This window comes from Scylla paramamosain, unplaced genomic scaffold (assembly GCF_035594125.1).
Source record: "Scylla paramamosain isolate STU-SP2022 unplaced genomic scaffold, ASM3559412v1 Contig2, whole genome shotgun sequence".
Taxonomy (NCBI): Eukaryota; Metazoa; Arthropoda; class Malacostraca; order Decapoda; family Portunidae; genus Scylla; species Scylla paramamosain.
This window is the reverse complement of record NW_026973667.1, coordinates 4,611,209-4,631,769: the sequence shown is the minus strand read 5'-3', so window position 1 is coordinate 4,631,769 and position 20,561 is coordinate 4,611,209. Positions and strand designations below refer to the sequence as shown.

Below are 20,561 nucleotides of genomic sequence, written 5' to 3'. Positions count from 1 at the left end.
TTATATATATGTTTTGGGGGGTTGGTCTTTGTACTGCTATCAGAGTCTATTCTAAAGTTACTCTCTCTCTCTCTCTCTCTCTCTCTCTCTCTCTCTCTCTCTCTCTCTCTCTCTCTCTCTCTCTCTCTCTCTCTCTCTCTCTCTCTCTCTCTCTCTCTCTCTCTCTCTCTCTCTCTCTCTCTCTCTTCTCTCTCTCTCTCTCTCTCTCTCTCTCTCTCATTTTTTTCATGCATTAATTTATATTTCTTACACATTATTTATTATTATCACTTGCTTTCTCTCTTTAAATTCTCGGCAATTAATCATTCCACTTCTTATTTTTTCTTCATTTGTTTGTCTTTTTTCTTCTTTTCTGGCACCATTTTCATTTTTTTTATCTGTTTATCTTACCCTTTGTTTTTTCTCTTTTCTGGCAATATTTTCATTATTTATCTTTTTTCATCTGTTTATCTTGCCTTTTCTTTCTCTCTTTCTTTGGGTCAATATTTTCATTATTTCATTTTTTATTTTCATTTATCTTGGCTTCTCTTTTCTGTCAATATTTCCATTAACTTTTTTTTCATCAATTTACACGTTTCCCTTTTTGTGCTTTTAATATATTTTTTTCCCATTTCTTCTTTTCCCACTCTTTATACTTTTGACAATTAATTCTCACCTTTTTTTTTTCTTTTCACCTTTTCCTCTCTTCATACTGTCGACAATTAATCTTTTCATTGACACTCCAGTTTTTCCGGCAATTGTGCACAGTTTCCGTTGAGAGGTGAGTGAGCCAGACACCAGTGGTCACACAGCTCTTGTAAGTGTAGAGGAAAGGGAGCTATGAAGAGAGAGGGGTGGGGTGTCTCAGGGGAGGGAGAAGGCAGGTGTGTTGAAGGAAGAGTATTAAAGCAAATTGAAAATGACAAAATACAGACTGGCTTAAACTGTAACATTACAAGACAAGGTAAATCTTTGAATCCCTTGTTGTTTATCTCATCCTCCAGACTCTTGCTGCTCCCTAAACATAACAAAAAAGTAATCCTAATGAGAATAGTAAATTAAAAGAATGATCAATTGTGTAAACTGGAAGACAAGCCAAATAATTACTTGAATCAACTTGTTTATCTAATCTTACAAACTCTGCTTTTCCTTCCTTGTGCACTAATTAAACTGACAACTAAAGCATTAAATTAACTGTGTCTTTCCTTACCTCTCTCTCTCTCTCTCTCTCTCTCTCTCTCTCTCTCTCTCTCTCTCTCTCTCTCTCTCTCTCTCTCTCTCTCTCTCTCTCTCTCTCTCTCTCTCTCTCTAGGTGGAAATAGGTAGGTATATTTCATACAGGGACTGCCACGTGTAAGCCCGGTCGCTTCATGCAGCTTCCCTTATTTCTTATGTTCTTATGTACTACTGTGCTTGTCTCCTGTCACAGTCTTTAGGGCCATAGTCTGCAACACTTCAGCACTGCACCTCCACTACTTTCCAAAGGGTCTAGTTGAAGTGACACATGTTTTCAAGGTGTTTTTACAGTTCTAGTGACAGATTCACATTTCTACATTATTAACAGGTGAAACACTCTTGAGAACCTGGCTAATCTCTGTGGCCTTGGAAAACAGTCATAATGAGAGCAGAGCATTACAGAATATTGGCCTTGTGCTATGATCTCTTGGAAATCTGAGCTGTTGGGGGCTAGAGGCTGTCACAGGAGTTAAAACTGTTAGCAAATTATGAGACACAACACCGAAGAAACACAGAAGACATGGTGAAGCTGAGAACACGAACACTGGTGGAGATGTGGCAGTGTGGCAGAGGTAGAAAGATGCTGGATGTGGAATGCTGAGGTGTGCTGCCCCAAGGAGATTCTGGTTTGTGTGTGATGGTGAGTGACTTGATGATGATGATGATGATGATGAAGAGTGTGTGTATTTTGAAGGGCATCTGTGTTGTGCAGGTGTGGAGAGTTGAGCCACACCTGCCAGGCTGGGGTTTGTACTGGTGGAATGTGGGAAGTGTGTAGTGCTGGGAAATTAATTATGTATATTTCTACTTTTTTCCTAGGCTAAGGCCCATGTAATGTGCGAGGATGACCAGAATCTCAGTACCATGTGACTAACCCCCCCCTTCCCCTCCTCTCCTCAGTGTCCTTTTGTCCTTGCTTTCCCCCCCCCCCTCTCAGCGTCACTGTGTTGACCACTTCTATAACAAATTTACCCCGTGAATAAACGTAATTTCTCTTGCTTGGCCAGGTTATAGAGGCGAATTTTTCACCTAATCCCAGAGAATGGGGAGCCCTTAATACGATAAAATTAATTCTATAATGGTAAGGTCTTAAACCAGCTCAAACAAATCCCAGATAATTACGCTGCGCCAATGAGGTTGACGAATCTGATAAGTCTTCTTTGCTTCGCCGTCCTTACCCCTGTTGCTACGCAAGCCGGGAAGAGATACCAGACTTTGACTAATTCCCCAATTGATTTCAAAAGTCCATTGAATTAAACTTCTTAAAGTAACAACTATAAAGTAAACAGTAACTTAATTATTCATATTTTTCATCCCTGAACTCACAACCTAGTCGCCCCCCCCACTAAAAACAAAATTATAACTCTTAATAAATTTCCCCATTGGAAACCTTTATCCTTAGTTTCCCGCCGATTTCCTCACAAGCAAAGCCAGTCTCTCTCGGATTCTCCTCAGATATTCCTGTTGATAAACTGTTTCTGAGTGGATAGATATTCGCATTTTTTTGTTCTTTTTTTTGTTGGTTTTCTCCACGGGACTAGTGAAACCACCTGGTTCGAGATCACCGTGTGAAACTGTCCTCAGGTCTATACATACTTTTTTGGGTATATATTTGTTATTTATTTATTTATTCTCTGGTCTCCCCCACAACTCAGTAGTCGCGAAAATATCTCCATCGTAGTTTTTATGTAATTGAAGAATACGCTACCATTTATTTTGTATTTCTGAATTATGTAACTGAAGAGTACGCTACCATTTATTTTGTATTTCTGAATTATGTAACTGAAGAGTACGCTACCATTTATTTTGTATTTCTGAATTCCTTTCTTATTATTATTATTTTTTTCGGATTATTCCATTATCAATTAAAAATCTATAAAGTGTCAATATTTGTATTTCTTTTAAACCAGTGATAGGATTTGTTCATTATCGTCTGCCACAAGGGAACATCACACCCCTTAGAGGGCACTAAACTGGTGAGCAGCGGTGGGATTTATTTCGCGACTGACCGAAAGAGGTGGAGACTGGAAATAAGTGTAAATGTTGAAGGTGACACTTGTAGGGCATAGCCAGATTCCCCGGCATCTAGAGGTAACAAATGTGCAAATTAGGATATTCAGAGCCCCTGGAGCAAAGGCTAGGACTTTCTTTGAGGATGATCGGTTAAATCGAGTACTCGAGTGGCAACATGACTTGACCATCTTGTGGATAGGCAGCAACGACATAGAAACATCTACCAATCCCGCTAGGATTTTCTCCGATGTTAAGAACATCATCAAAGAAATCACTGCCAAATGCCAATCACTAGTGCATGTCTGCCAAATTGAACCCAGGACCAACCCTAGGGGAATATCAGTGGAGAAATATAAGAAATTCCAAGTAGGAATCAATAATAGAGTAAAGAGAGCCCTGAAGACCCCAAACGTTCATTTTAATAATATTCAATTTGTACAAGAACTGAGCGAGGATGGTGTTCACTGGGACGAGAGAGGCCAAGCTCAAGTAATCAGTAAGATCAAAAGAGTTATTGAAGGTCACAGTAGCAATAGAGAGGCAGTGGAGTAGAACACATTGTCCTGGAAGAAGAAAACCTGAGCGCATACTGTGTATCGCAGGTCACCTAACAATCACCCTGAGAGATTGTGTTCTACACCCAGTACGTTAAACTTCCATGTGAGCAAAGATGACTGATAATGTTCGCCTCCCAAGGGGTGGATTAGACCCGTGGCAGGACTTAATGGATCATAACACCAGAGAGAGCCTGGGAGCAGTTAAACATGAAAGTAAAGGGAAAGACTTGAACACTTTAGAACAGGAAGTAGAGGAACTAAAGCAAATCTTAAATCAACAAAATCAGGTAATTGGGCGCTTGGCTAACATCCCTAATTTACACAGAGCACCTAGCACTCCCACCAAACCCCGAGATATCCCAATTCTTGAACTCCACCACCTACAAGGTCTTGACTCAACTACCCAATTGCAAATTTTCATTGAACTGGTGGAGCAAAGTAGCAATGAGGACACCCGCAAAGTGCAAATTGCAAAGAGTAGGGTCAGCAGCGAGCTCGCGGCTCTCATACATAACCATCAAACCTTACATCATTGTCACACCTGGAATAGTATTAAACAATTGCTTCTATCACAATTCTCCCAAGAGGTTAACTTTGACAGGGCGTGGAGAGACATAGACGCACAGACATATGATTGGGTAGAATCTCCCCAAGCATTTACCAACAAATTCACTTGCAAATATGCCACTCTAGAGACGAGCTTTCCAGGAGAGAAACTCCCTAAATGTAAGAAAATTATCAAAAGAAAGTTGTGGCAGGGCTTAACCCAAGAAGCAAAGGCTAGACTAGAAGGTTTCCTGGATGAGGATTATCCTCTTGATAAATTTATTGACAGGGTAGAACATGAGCGCCAACTGCTCGAGGCTGCCCATATTTCCCCCATTGCTAGAATTAAACCTGAACTGGAAAAATCTAAATCAAAACTCATTGGTAACCCTGACCCAATAACTCAAAATCCCCCAGACCTAACAAATGCAACATCCAAGGAATCAAAGGAAATTTGGGAACTTAAGCAGCAGATTAAAAGTCTCACTGATCAAGTAGGAAGGTTGAGAACCTCCCCCTCTCCAACACAACCCGCTAAATATTGCTCACACTGTCGAACCCATAGTCACACGCTGAGGGAGTGCTGGAGAAAACCTGCCCGTGGATCATGCTTTGACTGTAGACAGCATGGGTGCTGGAGAGGAAATAAAAACTGACCCGGAAAACCAAATCAGAATATATGACTCACCCAGGGATTCACATCCCCCGCTATCAATCTCATAGTTAACAAGAAAATTCTTAAAGCTGTCATTGACACTGGTAGCGGCTATACTTTAATCACAGAGGCTGCGGTAGAGAAATTAGAAGGAACTATATCACAAAGGCGAGCAGTATCTATACTACAAGGGGTAACTGGTTCACCCTTACGAATCTTGGGGATGACCTTACTAGAGATAGGAGTAGGTGAAGAGACTATACACAAACAATGGTGCCCTGTAGTCCCGAATAGCTACCTTGATGCTGACGTCTTACTCGGGACAGACATACTTTCACAAGCTCCTTTTCAATGGAATGGTAAAACAAATACAGTAAAGTGGGGTAAAACCACATACCTTGTTAATCATATCAAAAGGCAGAAAGGCAAGGTGGAACGAGTTCACGAGGTACCTATTCTTCCTACCACTCCCAGTCAAACAGAACACATCCGTCTAACTCATACCATCAAACTTGATCCCTACCGAGCTCAGTTTCTTCCTATCTCGGTGAAAGAAAACCCAGGAGAAACTTTGTTAGTCCAGCCTCAGCCATGTTTAACACCTAATCATCACCCCTTGATTGTGACAGTAGATGAGAATAAAAAGGTCCCCCTCCCATTTATTAATGATACTAAGGGCCGGAAAACAATCAAACCAGGAACCCTATTAGGCACTTTTGAAAACATCTCCTCCCCGACGATCAAAGTCATCCACCAAAAGCAAGCCACTCCTTCCCTAGAAATCCACAATGATCTGTTGCCACACAACGACCAAACAAGGTGTCAGGAATCAAAGAGTAGGCCACAAAGACTCGAGGAGTTGATAAGACAACAGAAATGGAGTAACCTTACTAGAGAGCAGAAAACAATCTTAAAAAATATCATTCTCAATCACCATGATTTATTCATAGTAGACAAAAACGAACTTGGATTAATGAAAGGGCCTCCTGCTAAAATTAATATCTCTAATCCAGAGCCTAGTCGTGGTCCTAGGTACCGATACCCCGAGGAAGCAAAAACCCTGATATCAAACATGTTAACAGATATGGAGAACAGAGATATCATTGAAAAATCTACATCTGCATGGCTCTCTCCTATAGTATTAGTCAATAAACCGGATGGAAGTAAAAGAATGTGCCTTGACTACCGACATGTCAACAAGCACCTAACTACTGATATTTACCTGCTTCCCCGCCTAGAAGAATTAGTTGAACAAGCAGCTGGCCATCAGTTCTATGCCACGCTAGATATGAGGGAGGCTTATTTTCAAATTCTATTGGAGGAAGGTAGCAGAGACCTCACAGCCTTCAGTGATGGGGTGACTCTCTATAGGTTTAAAAGGCTACCTTTTGGATTAAGCTGTTCTCCAGCTATCTTTACTAGACATATGGCCTCATTGTTAGCTCCTCTCGTGAAGAAGGGTTGGATGAAAAATTACTTAGACGACCTAATCATTTGGGCTTCAGACTTCACCACACTCAGCGAAAGACTCAGTGAAACTTTCGCTTTACTTAAAGAAAACGGAGTCAAGCTTAACTTATCTAAATGCGAAATGGCAAAGACTGAAGTTACGTTTCTTGGTCATAAAATTTCACAAGAAGGTAGTCAACCCGACCCAAAGAATGTAGAGGCAGTATTGGAAATGAAACCGCCCACTAAGGTCAAGGAAGTGAGACGATTTTTAGGTATGGCAGGATTTTATAGGAAACACATCAGTAATTTCGCTCAAATAGCCACTCCACTTACCAACCTAACGAAAAAAGATCAACCTTTCCTTTGGACAGACAAGTGTCAGGAGGCATTCGATACCTTAAAAAGATCTCTTGCCCAGGCCCCTATACTAGCGAGAGCGCAAAGTAACCAGCCGTTCATTTTAACAACTGATGCCAGTAATACCCACGTAGGAGGCGTCTTAAGTCAAACTCAGGAGGATGGGTCCGTCAGACCTTTGGGCTATTTTTCAAAAAAATTAAACTCCACTGAGAATAGGTACTCAGCTACAGATAAAGAAGCCTTGGCAGTACTTCTCTCTTGTAGACACTTCCATCATTATTTGTGGGGAACTAGCTTCACTATATTCACAGATCATCAGCCCCTTACTAGTATATTTAAGAGAAAGACCAAATCTGCCAGGATGAACCGCTGGATACTAGAGATGAGAGAATACCAATACAACATCCAATATGTGAAGGGAAAGTATAACTACGTGGCCGATCAGCTCTCGCGCCCAGTGAGGATCATTCAGCGATGTCCTACTCCAAACTATTTAGGCCTGACTTTAGAACAAATCAAGATTCAACAAAGGGAAGAAATTAAGTGGAGAGACATGATAGAGTATCTGGAAGGAGGGTCTATACCTACTAAAAAGTATCATAAGAGTATATTGCACCAGTTCACCATAATTGATGAGTTGCTGTACTACGCTAAGGAAAACATTGATGGCAGCATTCATTATTCATTGGTAGTTCCTCAGGTTCTGAATCCTAAAGCTTTAGAACATGCACATGAGCTTTCTGGCCACCTGGGTCAGAAAAAGACAATTAAAAAGGCCGAAGAATTGTTTTACTGGTGTAATCTCAGGTTTGACGTAACCCAGTACGTAAAGAATTGCCTTACCTGTCAAAGATTTAAAACCTCTCCAGGGTTACAGCAGCCTTATCAGGAATTACCTTCAGTAGAGAAGCCCTTAGATAGGATAGGTATAGACCTGACGGATATGATTGCAGGCAGTGGTGGCTACCGATATGTGTTGACTATCGTAGATCACTTTAGCCGATTTGTGAAGTTCTATCCACTCAAAAACAAACTATCAGAGGGAATTGTAGAGGCGCTGCAGCAGTACATTACCGACTTCGGGACTCCTCACTCCATCGTCCTGGACAACGGGGGCGAGTTCACCTCCCAGATCTTCCAACAATTCTGCCAGCAACACCTCATCACCCTCTGTTACACCACTCCCTACCACCCGCAAGGGAACGCCATCACCGAACGACTCCATCGCACGCTCAAATCCATCTTGGCTTCCATGTGCCGAGGTTACCCGCTACGGTGGCCTCGCCTACTCCCTGTGTGTCAGGCCACTATGAATGCCGCCGTCCATACCAGTATCGCCCAACAACCTTTCTTCGCGTTTTTCTCCCGGCATGCGCCCCGAGTGGTGGGTGCCAGGCTACCCGCAGTTGATGGTGACGAGCAAGACGTGGATGTGGTCCGCCGGCTGATCCGGGAAACACACGAGAAAATGACTCGGAAATACCGTAATGCGGCCAACAGGAAACGCAAGGAGCAGAAGGTAGACATTGGGGCGTTGGTGTGGGTGAAGCGAGAAACTACAGAGTCAGGAGTGTGTAAGAAACTGTGTGTTCGTTGGGGCGGCCCATATAAGGTGGTGGAAGTTTTAAGAGGAGGCGGTGGTTATGTGGTGAAAGACCCTTTCTCGGGAAAGGTGGTGCAAAGAGCGGCAGAAAAGATCAAACAGTTTCGCAGTGAGGAAGAGTACGTAGTTGCGGCTCAAGACACAGTGTTCCAACCTGATATAGAAACTGAAGTGTTACCGCCTAGAGTGCGTAACCGTCCCAGACGCTATATTGAGGAATGTTAATGTCGCTGGAAGAACGGTATAGAAAAGAGCAGAGTGCTTGGGGTAAATAGAGTCCCCCCCCCCTTACTTTTGCATGGCCTGGCTGGACTGGTTGTAATGAATCATGGTATGACGGGTATGGGTACTATGTGAGAGGTGATGTAAGAATTTGAGAAGGAATAAGGAACCACTTTAATTCGCAGACTACTACTGCACTCGACAACCCGTTCGGGCCATACTGTGGTGGATTACTTCAGGACGTGGCGAGCGCTTCGCGTAATCATCTGTAGTATCTCGTGGTGTGAGTGAACGTGTGGATGAGTAAATGACTGTTCGAGTGGAAGGAACCGAGTACTGGGGTGGCCGAATCTCGTTTCAGAGAGTGACGGAGTGACTTAAGGTTAAGTCCTCACACCACAGAAGGTCAAGAGGCTGGTTGGGGTGGAATTTCTTTTCTTTTTCCTTGAGATGAGAGAAAGAGCCGAGTTATGTCTCCAAGGGACATTGTGGTGATATGGCCCACAAGCCATTGTATGGGAGAGAATGTCAGAGTTATTTCCCGACAGAGATCACGTGCAGTTCGTCAGCCTGGCTTGGTTGTGTGGTGGTGAGGGGAGGTTCTAATTACTCGGATGTGAAGGTGTTATTTTATTTTTTTTGGTAAGGAGAAAAGAGAGAGGTGAAAAATTCTAGAACGGATGAGACTCGTGTAGTGCTGGGAAATTAATTATGTATATTTCTACTTTTTTCCTAGGCTAAGGCCCATGTAATGTGCGAGGATGACCAGAATCTCAGTACCATGTGACTAACCCCCCCTTCCCCTCCTCTCCTCAGTGTCCTTTTGTCCTTGCTTTTCCCCCCCCCCCCTCTCAGCGTCACTGTGTTGACCACTTCTATAACAAATTTACCCCGTGAATAAACGTAATTTCTCTTGCTTGGCCAGGTTATAGAGGCGAATTTTTCACCTAATCCCAGAGAATGGGGAGCCCTTAATACGATAAAATTAATTCTATAATGGTAAGGTCTTAAACCAGCTCAAACAAATCCCAGATAATTACGCCGCGCCAATGAGGTTGACGAATCTGATAAGTCTTCTTTGCTTCGCCGTCCTGTTACCCCTGTTGCTACGCAAGCCGGGAAGAGATACCAGACTTTGACTAATTCCCCAATTGATTTCAAAAGTCCATTGAATTAAACTTCTTAAAGTAACAACTATAAAGTAAACAGTAACTTAATTATTCATATTTTTCATCCCTGAACTCACAACCTAGTCGCCCCCCCCACTAAAAACAAAATTATAACTCTTAATAAATTTCCCCATTGGAAACCTTTATCCTTAGTTTCCCGCCGATTTCCTCACAAGCAAAGCCAGTCTCTCTCGGATTCTCCTCAGACCCTCTCGGATTCTCCTCAGATATTCCTGTTGATAAACTGTTTCTGAGTGGATAGATATTCGCATTTTTTTGTTCTTTTTTTTGTTGGTTTTCTCCACGGGACTAGTGAAACCACCTGGTTCGAGATCACCGTGTGAGACTGTCCTCAGGTCTATACATACTTTTTTGGGTATATATTTGTTATTTATTTATTTATTCTCTGGTCTCCCCCACAACTCAGTAGTCGCGAAAATATCTCCATCGTAGTTTTTATGTAATTGAAGAATACGCTACCATTTATTTTGTATTTCTGAATTATGTAACTGAAGAGTACGCTACCATTTATTTTGTATTTCTGAATTATGTAACTGAAGAGTACGCTACCATTTATTTTGTATTTCTGAATTCCTTTCTTATTATTATTATTTTTTTTTCGGATTATTCCATTATCAATTAAAAATCTATAAAGTGTCAATATTTGTATTTCTTTTAAACCAGTGATAGGATTTGTTCATTATCGTCTGCCACAAGGGAACATCACACCCCTTAGAGGGCACTAAAAGTGAACACAGGTTTGTACTGTGGGTGTGTGGCAGGCAGGGACCAGGACGAGTGGTGCTAGGTGGTGTCTGGCAGGGTGTGCTGCTCTCCCATCTGTCCTCCTTCTCTTACCTCACCCTGCTTCCCTTCCTCTCTTGCCTCCTCCTGCTCTCCTTCCTCCCCTGTGTCCTGTGCTGCCCGCTGCCCTGCCTGGCCGGCCTGCAGCACAGTGAGGTACTGGTTGGTGTAGTACATGTGGGCGCCATCCTCCCGTGTCCAGTCCCGCAGCGGGCGGGTGCTGCGGTAGGGGTTGGGGCGCGCCAGGGACACCTGCACCTCTGGCTTGGCCCTCCTGAGGGCAGCCAGGTCCTTCTGTGCCTCTGAGTGGTTGAAGGAGGTGAAGGCAAGGGGCGCAGCATCGTCGGCCATGAGGGGTAAGGAGTCTGGCCAGGTGTCCCCCTCGTCCCCCTCCCACTCGTGGAAGCCACAGTTGAAGGCCAAGCGCAGGGTGGGGGGGGGGGTGGCTGCCGCAGTGGCCTGGGCCAGGTTGTGGTACAGGGCACGACGGCACTCCACCACCAGCTGCCGGACCTTGTCCCTGCACTGCTGGCACAGCGCGGCCCTGTGGCACCCCTGTGGCCCGCCCAGCCCTGGCCCCACCAGCAACACATGCAGGCGGGCCAGGACTGGCAGGCGGTGCATCAAGTACTCCCAGGGGGCGGCCACACGGGGCTCCCGGCCATCCTCCGCCCCCACCACATGCAGGGTAAGGACGGGTGCCGTGGCCAGGCCTGGCCACACCTGCTGCAGCACGTAGAGGGCTGTGAGGGGGAAGGTGAGGCTCTCTGAGGCCCCAGCGACAGCCACGGGCCGCAGCCTGCTGGCCAGGGAGAGGATGTGCTCCTCCATGGTGGGGGCCAGGGGGCGGTACTCCTGGTCCAGGGCGGTGGGCAGTGTGATGGCCTCCCTGTTCTTGGCCTGCTGGTTGCAGCAGGAGCACAGCTTGTACAGCTCACACCACTGCCGGTGCTGCTCCCGGTCCTCCCGAAGGTGGTCGTGGCAGCAGTAGTACACGCCACAACAGTCCGGGCAGCAGCCGGACCCTGCCCCCAGCGGCCCCGTCATACCACGTGTCGTGTTGACATCTTGAGCTTGAGCTTGGCGCTACAGGCGGCTCGCTTTGCTCCTAAGTCAGCCTTTGTAGCGACAACTCCTGCTGGGAAAAACAAAAAGGCAAACACAAACCTAACGTTATCCTTCATATTAATTGTCAATACACCTGGCACGCCATGCATTCTCTCCAGGGACTCCTTCACTGCCTCAATACTCCTTCCATTGCTACACCTGGCACGCCATGCACATTGTCTCCAGGGAGTCCTTCACTGCCTCAATACTCCTTCCATTGGTACAGCTGACACGCCATGCACATTGTCTCCAGGGACTCCTTCACTGCCTCAATACTCCTTCCATTGCTACACCTGGCACGCCATGCACATTGTCTCCAGGGACTACTTCACTGCCTCAATACTCCTTCCATTGGTACAGCTGACACGCCATGCACATTGTCTCCAGGGACTCCTTCACTGCCTCAATACTCCTTCCATTGGTACACCTGGCACGCCATGCACATTGTCTCCAGGGACTCCTTCACTGCCTCAATACTCCTTCCATTGGTACACCTGGCACGCCATGCACATTGTCTCCAGGGACTCCTTCACTGCCTCAATACTCCTTCCATTGCTACACCTGGCACGCCATGCACATTGTCTCCAGGGACTCCTTCACTGCCTCAATACTCCTTCCATTGGTACAGCTGGCACGCCATGCACATTGTCTCCAGGGACTCCTTCACTGCCTCAATACTCCTTCCATTGGTACACCTGGCACGCCATGCATTCTCTCCAGGGACTCCTTCACTGCCTCAATACTCCTTCCATTGCTACACCTGGCACGCCATGCACATTGTCTCCAGGGACTCCTTCACTGCCTCAATACTCCTTCCATTGGTACACCTGGCACGCCATGCAAATGGTCTCCAGGGACTCCTTCACTGCCTCAATACTCCTTCCATTGCTACACCTGGCACACCATGCATTCTCTCCAGGGACTCCTTCACTGCCTCAATACTCCTTCCATTGCTACACCTGGCACGCCATGCATTCTCTCCAGGGACTCCTTCACTGCCTCAATACTCCTTCCATTGCTACACCTGGCACGCCATGCACATTGTCTCCAGGGACTCCTTCACTGCCTCAATACTCCTTCCATTGCTACAGCTGGCATGCCATGCATTCTCTCCAGGGACTCCTTCACTGCCTCAATACTCCTTCAATTGCTACAGCTGGCACGCCATGCACATTGTCTCCAGGGTCTCCTTCACTGCCTCAATACTCCTTCCATTGCTACAGCTGGCATGCCATGCACATTGTCTCCAGGGACTCCTTCACTGCCTCAATACTCTTTCCATTGCTACAGCTGGCACGCCATACACATTGTCTCCAGGGACTCCTTCACTGCCTCAATACTCCTTCCATTGGTACACCTGGCACGCCATGCACATTGTCTCCAGGGACTCCTTCACTGCCTCAATACTCCTTCCATTGGTACACCTGGCACACAATGCACATTCTCTCCAGGCCGAGTGGTTTTGCCACCCAGAGACACTGGCTTTTCTTATTATTATTTAGTTATTTTCTTTTATGTAAGAGGGCTGTTGGAAAAGGACAACAAAAAATTTGAATAAAAAGCCAACTTAATGCCAGTTCCTGTAGAGGAGCCAAATGAAATGAGAATAATAAAAATAGATAAATAAAACGATGTCTTGAGCCTCCCCCTCGTTGAAAGACTTGAAGCCATTGGAAGGAGGAAATGCAGAAGCAGGCAGGGAGTTCCAGTTTACCTGAGAAAGGGAAGAATGAATGAGAACACTGGTTAACTCTTGGTGTTGTCTCTGCCTGCCCTCTCACCCTCCCCCTTCACGCACACCACGACCACCGCAAGCCTTTCACGACATTCCAGGGTGGCCTGTGCACTCTGCCGCCTTCTCTCATGACAGAGCTGCCTACATCTATCTTTTCTCCTCTTACATTCCTCTCCTTCCTATACACAGACTCCTGCTCCTTCTCCTCCTCCATCCTGAACATTCTGTGCCTTTCCAATCATCACCTGCTCACCACCATGCACGTGCACGCCCTCCTTTGAATGTCTCGCTCGCCATCATCATCACCATCACCACCATCATGATGACCACAGGCACAGCTGGCAGTAGTGAAGGAGCAAAGACGAGGGCGCAGTGATGCAGGGCCAGCCATCACCAAACAAGCACACAGACAACACGGTTGGTGACACAACAGGATGGTGAAGAACACGAGGGCAGCCTTTCCCTTCCTGGACGAGAATATGAGGAGCAAAGTCACCACCACGACAATTACACAGAAACTGTTAGCTGCTACACTTGTGTGCTCCCTCACCTGGAGAGAGAGAGAGAGAGAGAGAGAGAGAGAGAGAGAGAGAGAGAGAGAGAGAGAGAGAGAGAGAGAGAGAGAGAGAGAGAGAGAGAGAGAGAGAGAGAGAGAGAGAGAGAGAGAGAGAGAGAGAGAGAGAGAGAGAGAGAGAGAGAGAGAGAGAGAGAGAGAGAGAGAGAGAGAGAGAGAGAGAGAGAGAGAGAGAGAGAGAGAGAGAGAGAGAGAGAGAGAGAGAGAGAGAGAGAGAGAGAGAGAGAGAGAGAGAGAGAGAGAGAGAGAGAGAGAGAGAGAGAGAGAGAGAGAGAGAGAGAGAGAGGGGCAAAGATGGTGCCAGACTTAACCTAACCTAACGTGTGAAGGATGACAAAAGAAACAAACACAACACTTGAGGCAAGGAGAGAGAGGGGCTGCCTCACTACAATATATTCCTGTAGCTGAGGCCCTGTATACTACACCTGGTGAATACACAAACACTTGAGGCAAGGAGAGAGAGGGGCTGCCTCACTACAATATATTCCTGTAGCTGAGGCCCTGTATACTACACCTGGTGAATACACAAACACTTGAGGCAAGGAGAGAGAGGGCCTGCCTCACTACAATATATTCCTGTAGCTGAGGCCCTGTATACTACACCTGATAAATACACAAACAAAGGTTTACTGCACACACACATTTATTGAAAGTCACACCTGCACTGCCAACAAAACAAATGCTGGGGCCATGACTCCCCCACACCACCACCACCATCACACAAAACTGCTGGGGCCATGACTCCCTCACACCACTACCACCACCACCACCATCACACAAAACTGCTGGGGCAATGACTCCCCCACACCACCACCACCACCACCACCACACAAAACTGCTGTGGTCGTGACTCCCTCACAGCACACACAGGCACGGCCACCACCACCACCACCACCACAGGTACAGGTGTGGCCCCATGTGTCCACACACCACCACCTCAGAAGTGGATCTTCACGTGCTTGGCAATCTCACCCTTTGTCTTGAAACACTTGCCACAAACATCACACTCGAACTCCCTCACCCCAGTGTGTCTGAAGGCGTGTTGATTGAGACGAGAAATGGTAGGAAATCTTTTCCCACACTCATCACACTCATAATTTCTAACACCACTGTGTGTCAGGGTGTGTGTGGTGAGGTTACCCTTGTGGGTAAATTTCTTCCCACACTCATCACAGTCATAATTTCTAACACCACTGTGTGTCAGGGTGTGTGTGGTGAGGTGAGACTTTTGGGTAAATTTCTTCCCACACTCATCACACTCATAATTTCTAACACCACTGTGTGTCAGGGTGTGTTTGGTGAAGTAAGACTTGTGGGTAAATTTCTTCCCACACTCATCACACTCATAATTTCTAACACCACTGTGTGTCAGGGTGTGTGTGGTGAGGTTACCCTTGTGGGTAAATTTCTTCCCACACTCATCACACTCATAATTTCTAACACCACTGTGTGTCAGGGTGTGTGTGTTGAGGGAAGACTTTTGGGTAAATTTCTTCCCACACTCATCACACTCATAATTTCTAACACCACTGTGTGTCAGGGTGTGTGTGGTGAGGTAAGACTTGTGGGTAAATTTCTTCCCACACTCACCACACTCATAATTTCTAACACCACTGTGTGTCAGGGTGTGGTACTTAAGGCCTTGTCTGGATACGAAAGTTTTGTCACACTGCTGGCACTCAAACTTGCTCTCTCCTCTGTGGACAGAGCTGCCTGTCTCCTGGTGATTCTTGCCACCACGCCTGTGCCTCCCCACACCTGAGGCTGGCTGCTGCTGCTGCTGCTGCTGTTGCCGCCGCCGCCGGCCACTCATGCTGCTGCCTGGCCTCACGACCTCCACCGCAGCACCACTCCCGCCAGCACACGCCGCGTCCAGTCCTCCAGGGACCCTCGGGGAGGTCAAACAGCCGTCAGTGCCAGGCAGGGCGGCGGCCTGGATGCTGGCCTGGTCTGTGGAGCAGGGAAGAGTGGCAGCCATTACAAACTGTACCCACGTCTCAGAAAGAGCCATTTCTGCAAGCACTGACCAACGTGATGCCGTTTTTGTCACTTGTGGGACGGGTCAAGTCACAAACTCTTCAGTAATTGTCAACTACACACACACGCACACACACACAGAGACATACTCACAATAGGGGCAAGAATGGTACAGCCTCAGGAGTGTACCAGGGACATCTAAGCACAGTGCAGCACAGCGGTGCACAGGTCTCCCCTCTCTTTCACAGCAAGTGCCTGGAAGAGTGCATCACCTTGGGTCAGTGGTTCTTAACCCTTGGGTCACAGCCCAAAGTTGGGTCACCCACCCACACTTCACTGGGTCGTCAAGGACACAAACACAGTTTTTCCCCGGTATACTTGTTCAAAGTGTTATCACAGTATTAATGCTGTGTACAGAATACTTACTGTTCAAAATGTTATCAGAGTATTAATGCTGTGTACAGAATACTTACTGTTCAAAATGTTATCACAGTATTAATGCTGTGTACAGAATACTTACTGTTTAAAATGTTATCACAGTATTAATGCTGTGTACAGAATACTTACTGTTCAAAATGTTATCACAGTATTAATGCTGTGTACAGAATACTTACTGTTCAAAATGTTATCACAGTATTAATGCTGTGTACAGAATACCTAACTCATTAACATCTAAGGCTAACCAAATCATGCACACAGACAACTTAACTGAGGTGAAGAAAAAATAAAAAAATAAAAAAATAATAATGTCACATTTACCCCCGGCCTTTCAACATAATTTGAATTTAAATGGAGTGTTTGTGGGAACTGTCATTCCAACAGCAAGGTTAGTGGTGATGGGAGTGAATTAAATTAGAGGGTAACAATCCACCGCAACAAGTGGATCCAGCAACGAGGATCCAGATAGAGCAGATTCACCACTCTGGAGAAAAGCGACATCATTCCGTTCAACCTCCACCTTACAGGCCTAACCAAACTAGCTAACTTAACCTAACTAAAGTAGCTAACCTAACCTAACCAAACCTAACTTAACCTAACCTAACCAAGACTAACTTAACCTAACCAAACTAACTTAACCAAACCTAACTTAACTTAACCTAAGTAACCTAACCTGACTAAATTAACCTAAACTAGCCAAATAAAACCTAACCAAACTAACAACCTGACAAAACTACCTAACCTAACCTAACCAAACGTAACTTAACCAAACTTAACCACACAAACCAAACTAACTTAACCTAACCTAACTAAAGTCACCTAACCTAACTGGCAAGGCAGAGAAATGAATAAGAAGTGGTCACCTTGTTTCTCTTCACAAAATGTGGCGGTGCGCTAGAAATAATGGCAGCAACAGACAGACTTCTTCCTCGCACTAACTCAAATATTTCAAATTGAGCGCTTCTCCCTCCTCAGGATGAAGTAAAGCGCTGTCATTGGCTAAATTAATCCTTCATGTTTTAATTGACCAGCAGCTGCATTCTCAAACAAAGGAACCAATCACCGTGAACAATTTCACGCTTGCCAACAGATGTGACATACACACGCACGAATGAACACCCCCTCACCAGAGTAGACCAGTGCCCTTCTCTGATAAGAAGGGTAAGGAAAGCCACGTTAATACTGGGGAAACAGTAAAATACCGTAAGATTTGGTGCACCTGCAGATCCGCGCTGCCCTTACATTCATCTGAAATAACCTCTACCTGTCTATTCATATGTCAAGAAAGGGTAGCCATCCAGGTGAGTCAAGCAGGTGAGCGAGTCCAAACATCTCCCGTCTTTTCCTCTTTCCGCAACTTCCTCCCTCCGTGGGGAAATAAGAAAAGTTTGTTGTCCCGTCCCGGAAGTTCTCCCTAAACACACCGCTCCCTCCCCTTCTGTTCCTTGTGGTGGTAACAGCGTCCATTCTTGCCATTTTAAGGCGATTTTTGGCCAGACACACTCACCTTGACTTCCTTTCCCTCACTTCTCCTAGTAATTTTGGTGTGGGCGCCGCGTTCATGTGAATTTTGGTGTTCTTTGGTCAATGTTTACACGTACAACTTCAAACCTTCCTTCAGGACGCCATGAGATTCTGTTAGGCTCGTAGAGTTCAGAATTGCCAGATTGTTTTGGCCATATTATCGTACTACACAGGTTGAAATTTTTGTACTTCTGGTAAAATTGTCGTACATATGTAATTATTCCAAATATTATTGTAGGATATAGCTGTTATATCTATCGGATACGGTACGATATGTTGGCCCTCCCGGCACCACTGTACGCTCTGCCGCTCTCGAGGCAGTCCAGGGAATAAAGGTCTTAAGGAAGCACTGCGTCTTCCTTACACCCTACATGGCGCAGTGATTGGAGTAACCATGGCTGGCCGGCCCCGCTTCCACACAACCACGTCAAGGGCTCCCAGGACACCTAGGACACCTGGGGTCCCCAGCAGCCATCTCGCCACCACACTGGAGATGCAGCAGGCGCTGATGGCCATGCAACAAGCCCTCGCACGCCGGTCGCCTGCCTCCAGAGTCCCGACCTCTGCCACGCCGGAGAAGTGTGAGGCTGAGATGTCCACAGCCTCGTTTCGTTCCTGGAGGAGGTCTGCCGAGTGCTGGGTTAGGCTGAACCAATGGGGCGCGCCGGAGGCCGTGCTACACATCCGCCTTCTCTGCACACCGGCCCTGCAACGCACGCTGGACACAAGGTACACCATGCTGCAATGGGAGGCCCTGTCGACGACCGAGGCACTGGACGCCATCGAGAACCTGGTACTGAAGGGAACCAACCAGGCGGCCGTGTGGAGCACCTTCTTCAGTAGCCGTCAGGCGCCCGGTGAGTCAGTCTCGGACTTCTTCAGGCAGTGTTCCCAGACTGCCGCCGACTGCGGGTTTCAGTGCCCTTCGTGTGGTGATGATTTGGCGGAATACATGCTGCTGCGGAAGTTGATGGGCGGCCTAAGCGATCCGGTGATGAAGAGAGAGGTATTCCAGTTGTGTAAACAGTTTACCAGTGTTGATAAGCTACGAACATTCTGCCTTACATTTGAATCCGCTGCCAGGGACGCCAACTTTGGCGGGAGTTTTACGCCATTGTTAATGATTATTGTAATATGTTGAACGTGTTTAATTTAAACAATCAGTGTATAATGTTATTTTGTAAGAAATTGAGACCGAGAACTTGTTTGCAGTTCTTACTGTAGCCGCACCGGCTGGGCGTCAATTGGCTCTCAGGTGATCTGTTTTACTGATCACACCCATCATCGTAGGGTCGAGGAAAGGCAGTTCTCCCTGACACGTTTATTGATGAGGTAGGCATGACCGTAAGAACTGCGAACAAGTTCTCGGTCTCAATTTCTTACAAAATAACATTATACACTGATATTAAACACTTTCATCATATTACAATATTCATTAACAATACATGCAATTGAGTTGGCACTATGACAATCAGTTTTTACTACAAAATTAAAGTATTTACCTCGGTCACCATCCTGCCCGTCTTTGTCTGAGCACGACTTGGCCGTGAGTGATGCCCGCAGGCGACTAGCAGGTTAACCCCACACTACTAACAAGTGAGCATCGGCTTCGGTGCTTAATATAGCATTAAATACTGATACTCACACATATTACACGTTTTCATGCAAATAGAAAACTATTGAACATTTCACTTATAAATGCCGAGGAATAATGCCGTGAGGTACATACGCTTTACATACATTAACACTTACGGTCATGCCTACCTCATCAATAAACGTCAGAGAGAGAACTGCCTTTCCTCGACCCTACGATGATGGGTGTGATCAGTAAAACAGATCACCTGAGAGCCAATTGATGCCCAGCCGGTGCGGCTACAGTAAGAACTCGACCTACAAGCAAGAAATTGGCTCCATGTGAAACCGTAGCAAGAGTGAGTCACAGGACGAGGGGACGCTGACGTAAGCCTAAAGGTTGACCTCTGAGGCCCCGGGGTCAGCTCTACCCTTGACGACAACCACTCCCTTCTACCCACTGTGCCTCGCCACCATTTTGTAGAACCCATGGTCACAGGCAAGAAAGTATAATAGTATGTATGTGCACTGAATTGAGTAGCCTAAGTGAAAATTACCCACAATTAGCTAGTATTAAGAGTGGTAATTTAATTGCTCTTTCAGTGTCTCAGTATTGACACAATTAAGTTGTTAGATATGTCTGATACTGAGGAAATTAATGCCGTAGATGGCCTTAGGGAAGGTGAGGGTGAGCAAGACGACAGGGATCAAACTTGTATTGAAGAAGTTAGTGTCAGGGAGCGAGTGCCAACCGATAAAGGAAGAGAATATCAAGTCAGTGTAACCAAAGGAAGAGCAGAGTCCTGTAAGCGTAAATGGAGCAGTGTTACCAGCAAAATTAAGAAAGGATTAAAAATTGTAATTAGCCCCTTTGAATTAGAGCCCATGTCAAGTGAAGTAATACAGGCATTTCAGCAGTATTATGTGGAATACACAAAGCTGGTGGAACTAGAGCCAGAAAGGTCAGAGGAGTTAAATGAAGAGCTGGAACACAATCAACAAGTTCACCATGAAATATTAGAAAGTATAGAATGTAAA

General features: G+C 45.9%; 2 protein-coding genes across 2 annotated transcripts; both read right to left on the bottom strand.

Annotated features, from left to right (window-relative positions):
* Nucleotides 1–10,596: 10,596 nt before the first annotated feature.
* LOC135095955 (uncharacterized) lies at nt 10,597–11,643 on the bottom strand. The gene has a single exon (XM_063997104.1). It carries the CDS (start codon nt 11,641–11,643, stop codon nt 10,597–10,599), a length of 1,047 nt encoding a protein of 348 aa, XP_063853174.1.
* Nucleotides 11,640–16,023, bottom strand: LOC135095954 (zinc finger protein 433-like). Its single transcript, XM_063997103.1, has 2 exons — nt 15,603–16,023; nt 11,640–11,731 (listed from the first exon to the last, which is right to left on the bottom strand). Exons 1-2 carry the CDS (start codon nt 16,021–16,023, stop codon nt 11,640–11,642), a joined length of 513 nt encoding a protein of 170 aa, XP_063853173.1.
* Between the last annotated feature and the right edge of the window lie 4,538 nt (nt 16,024–20,561).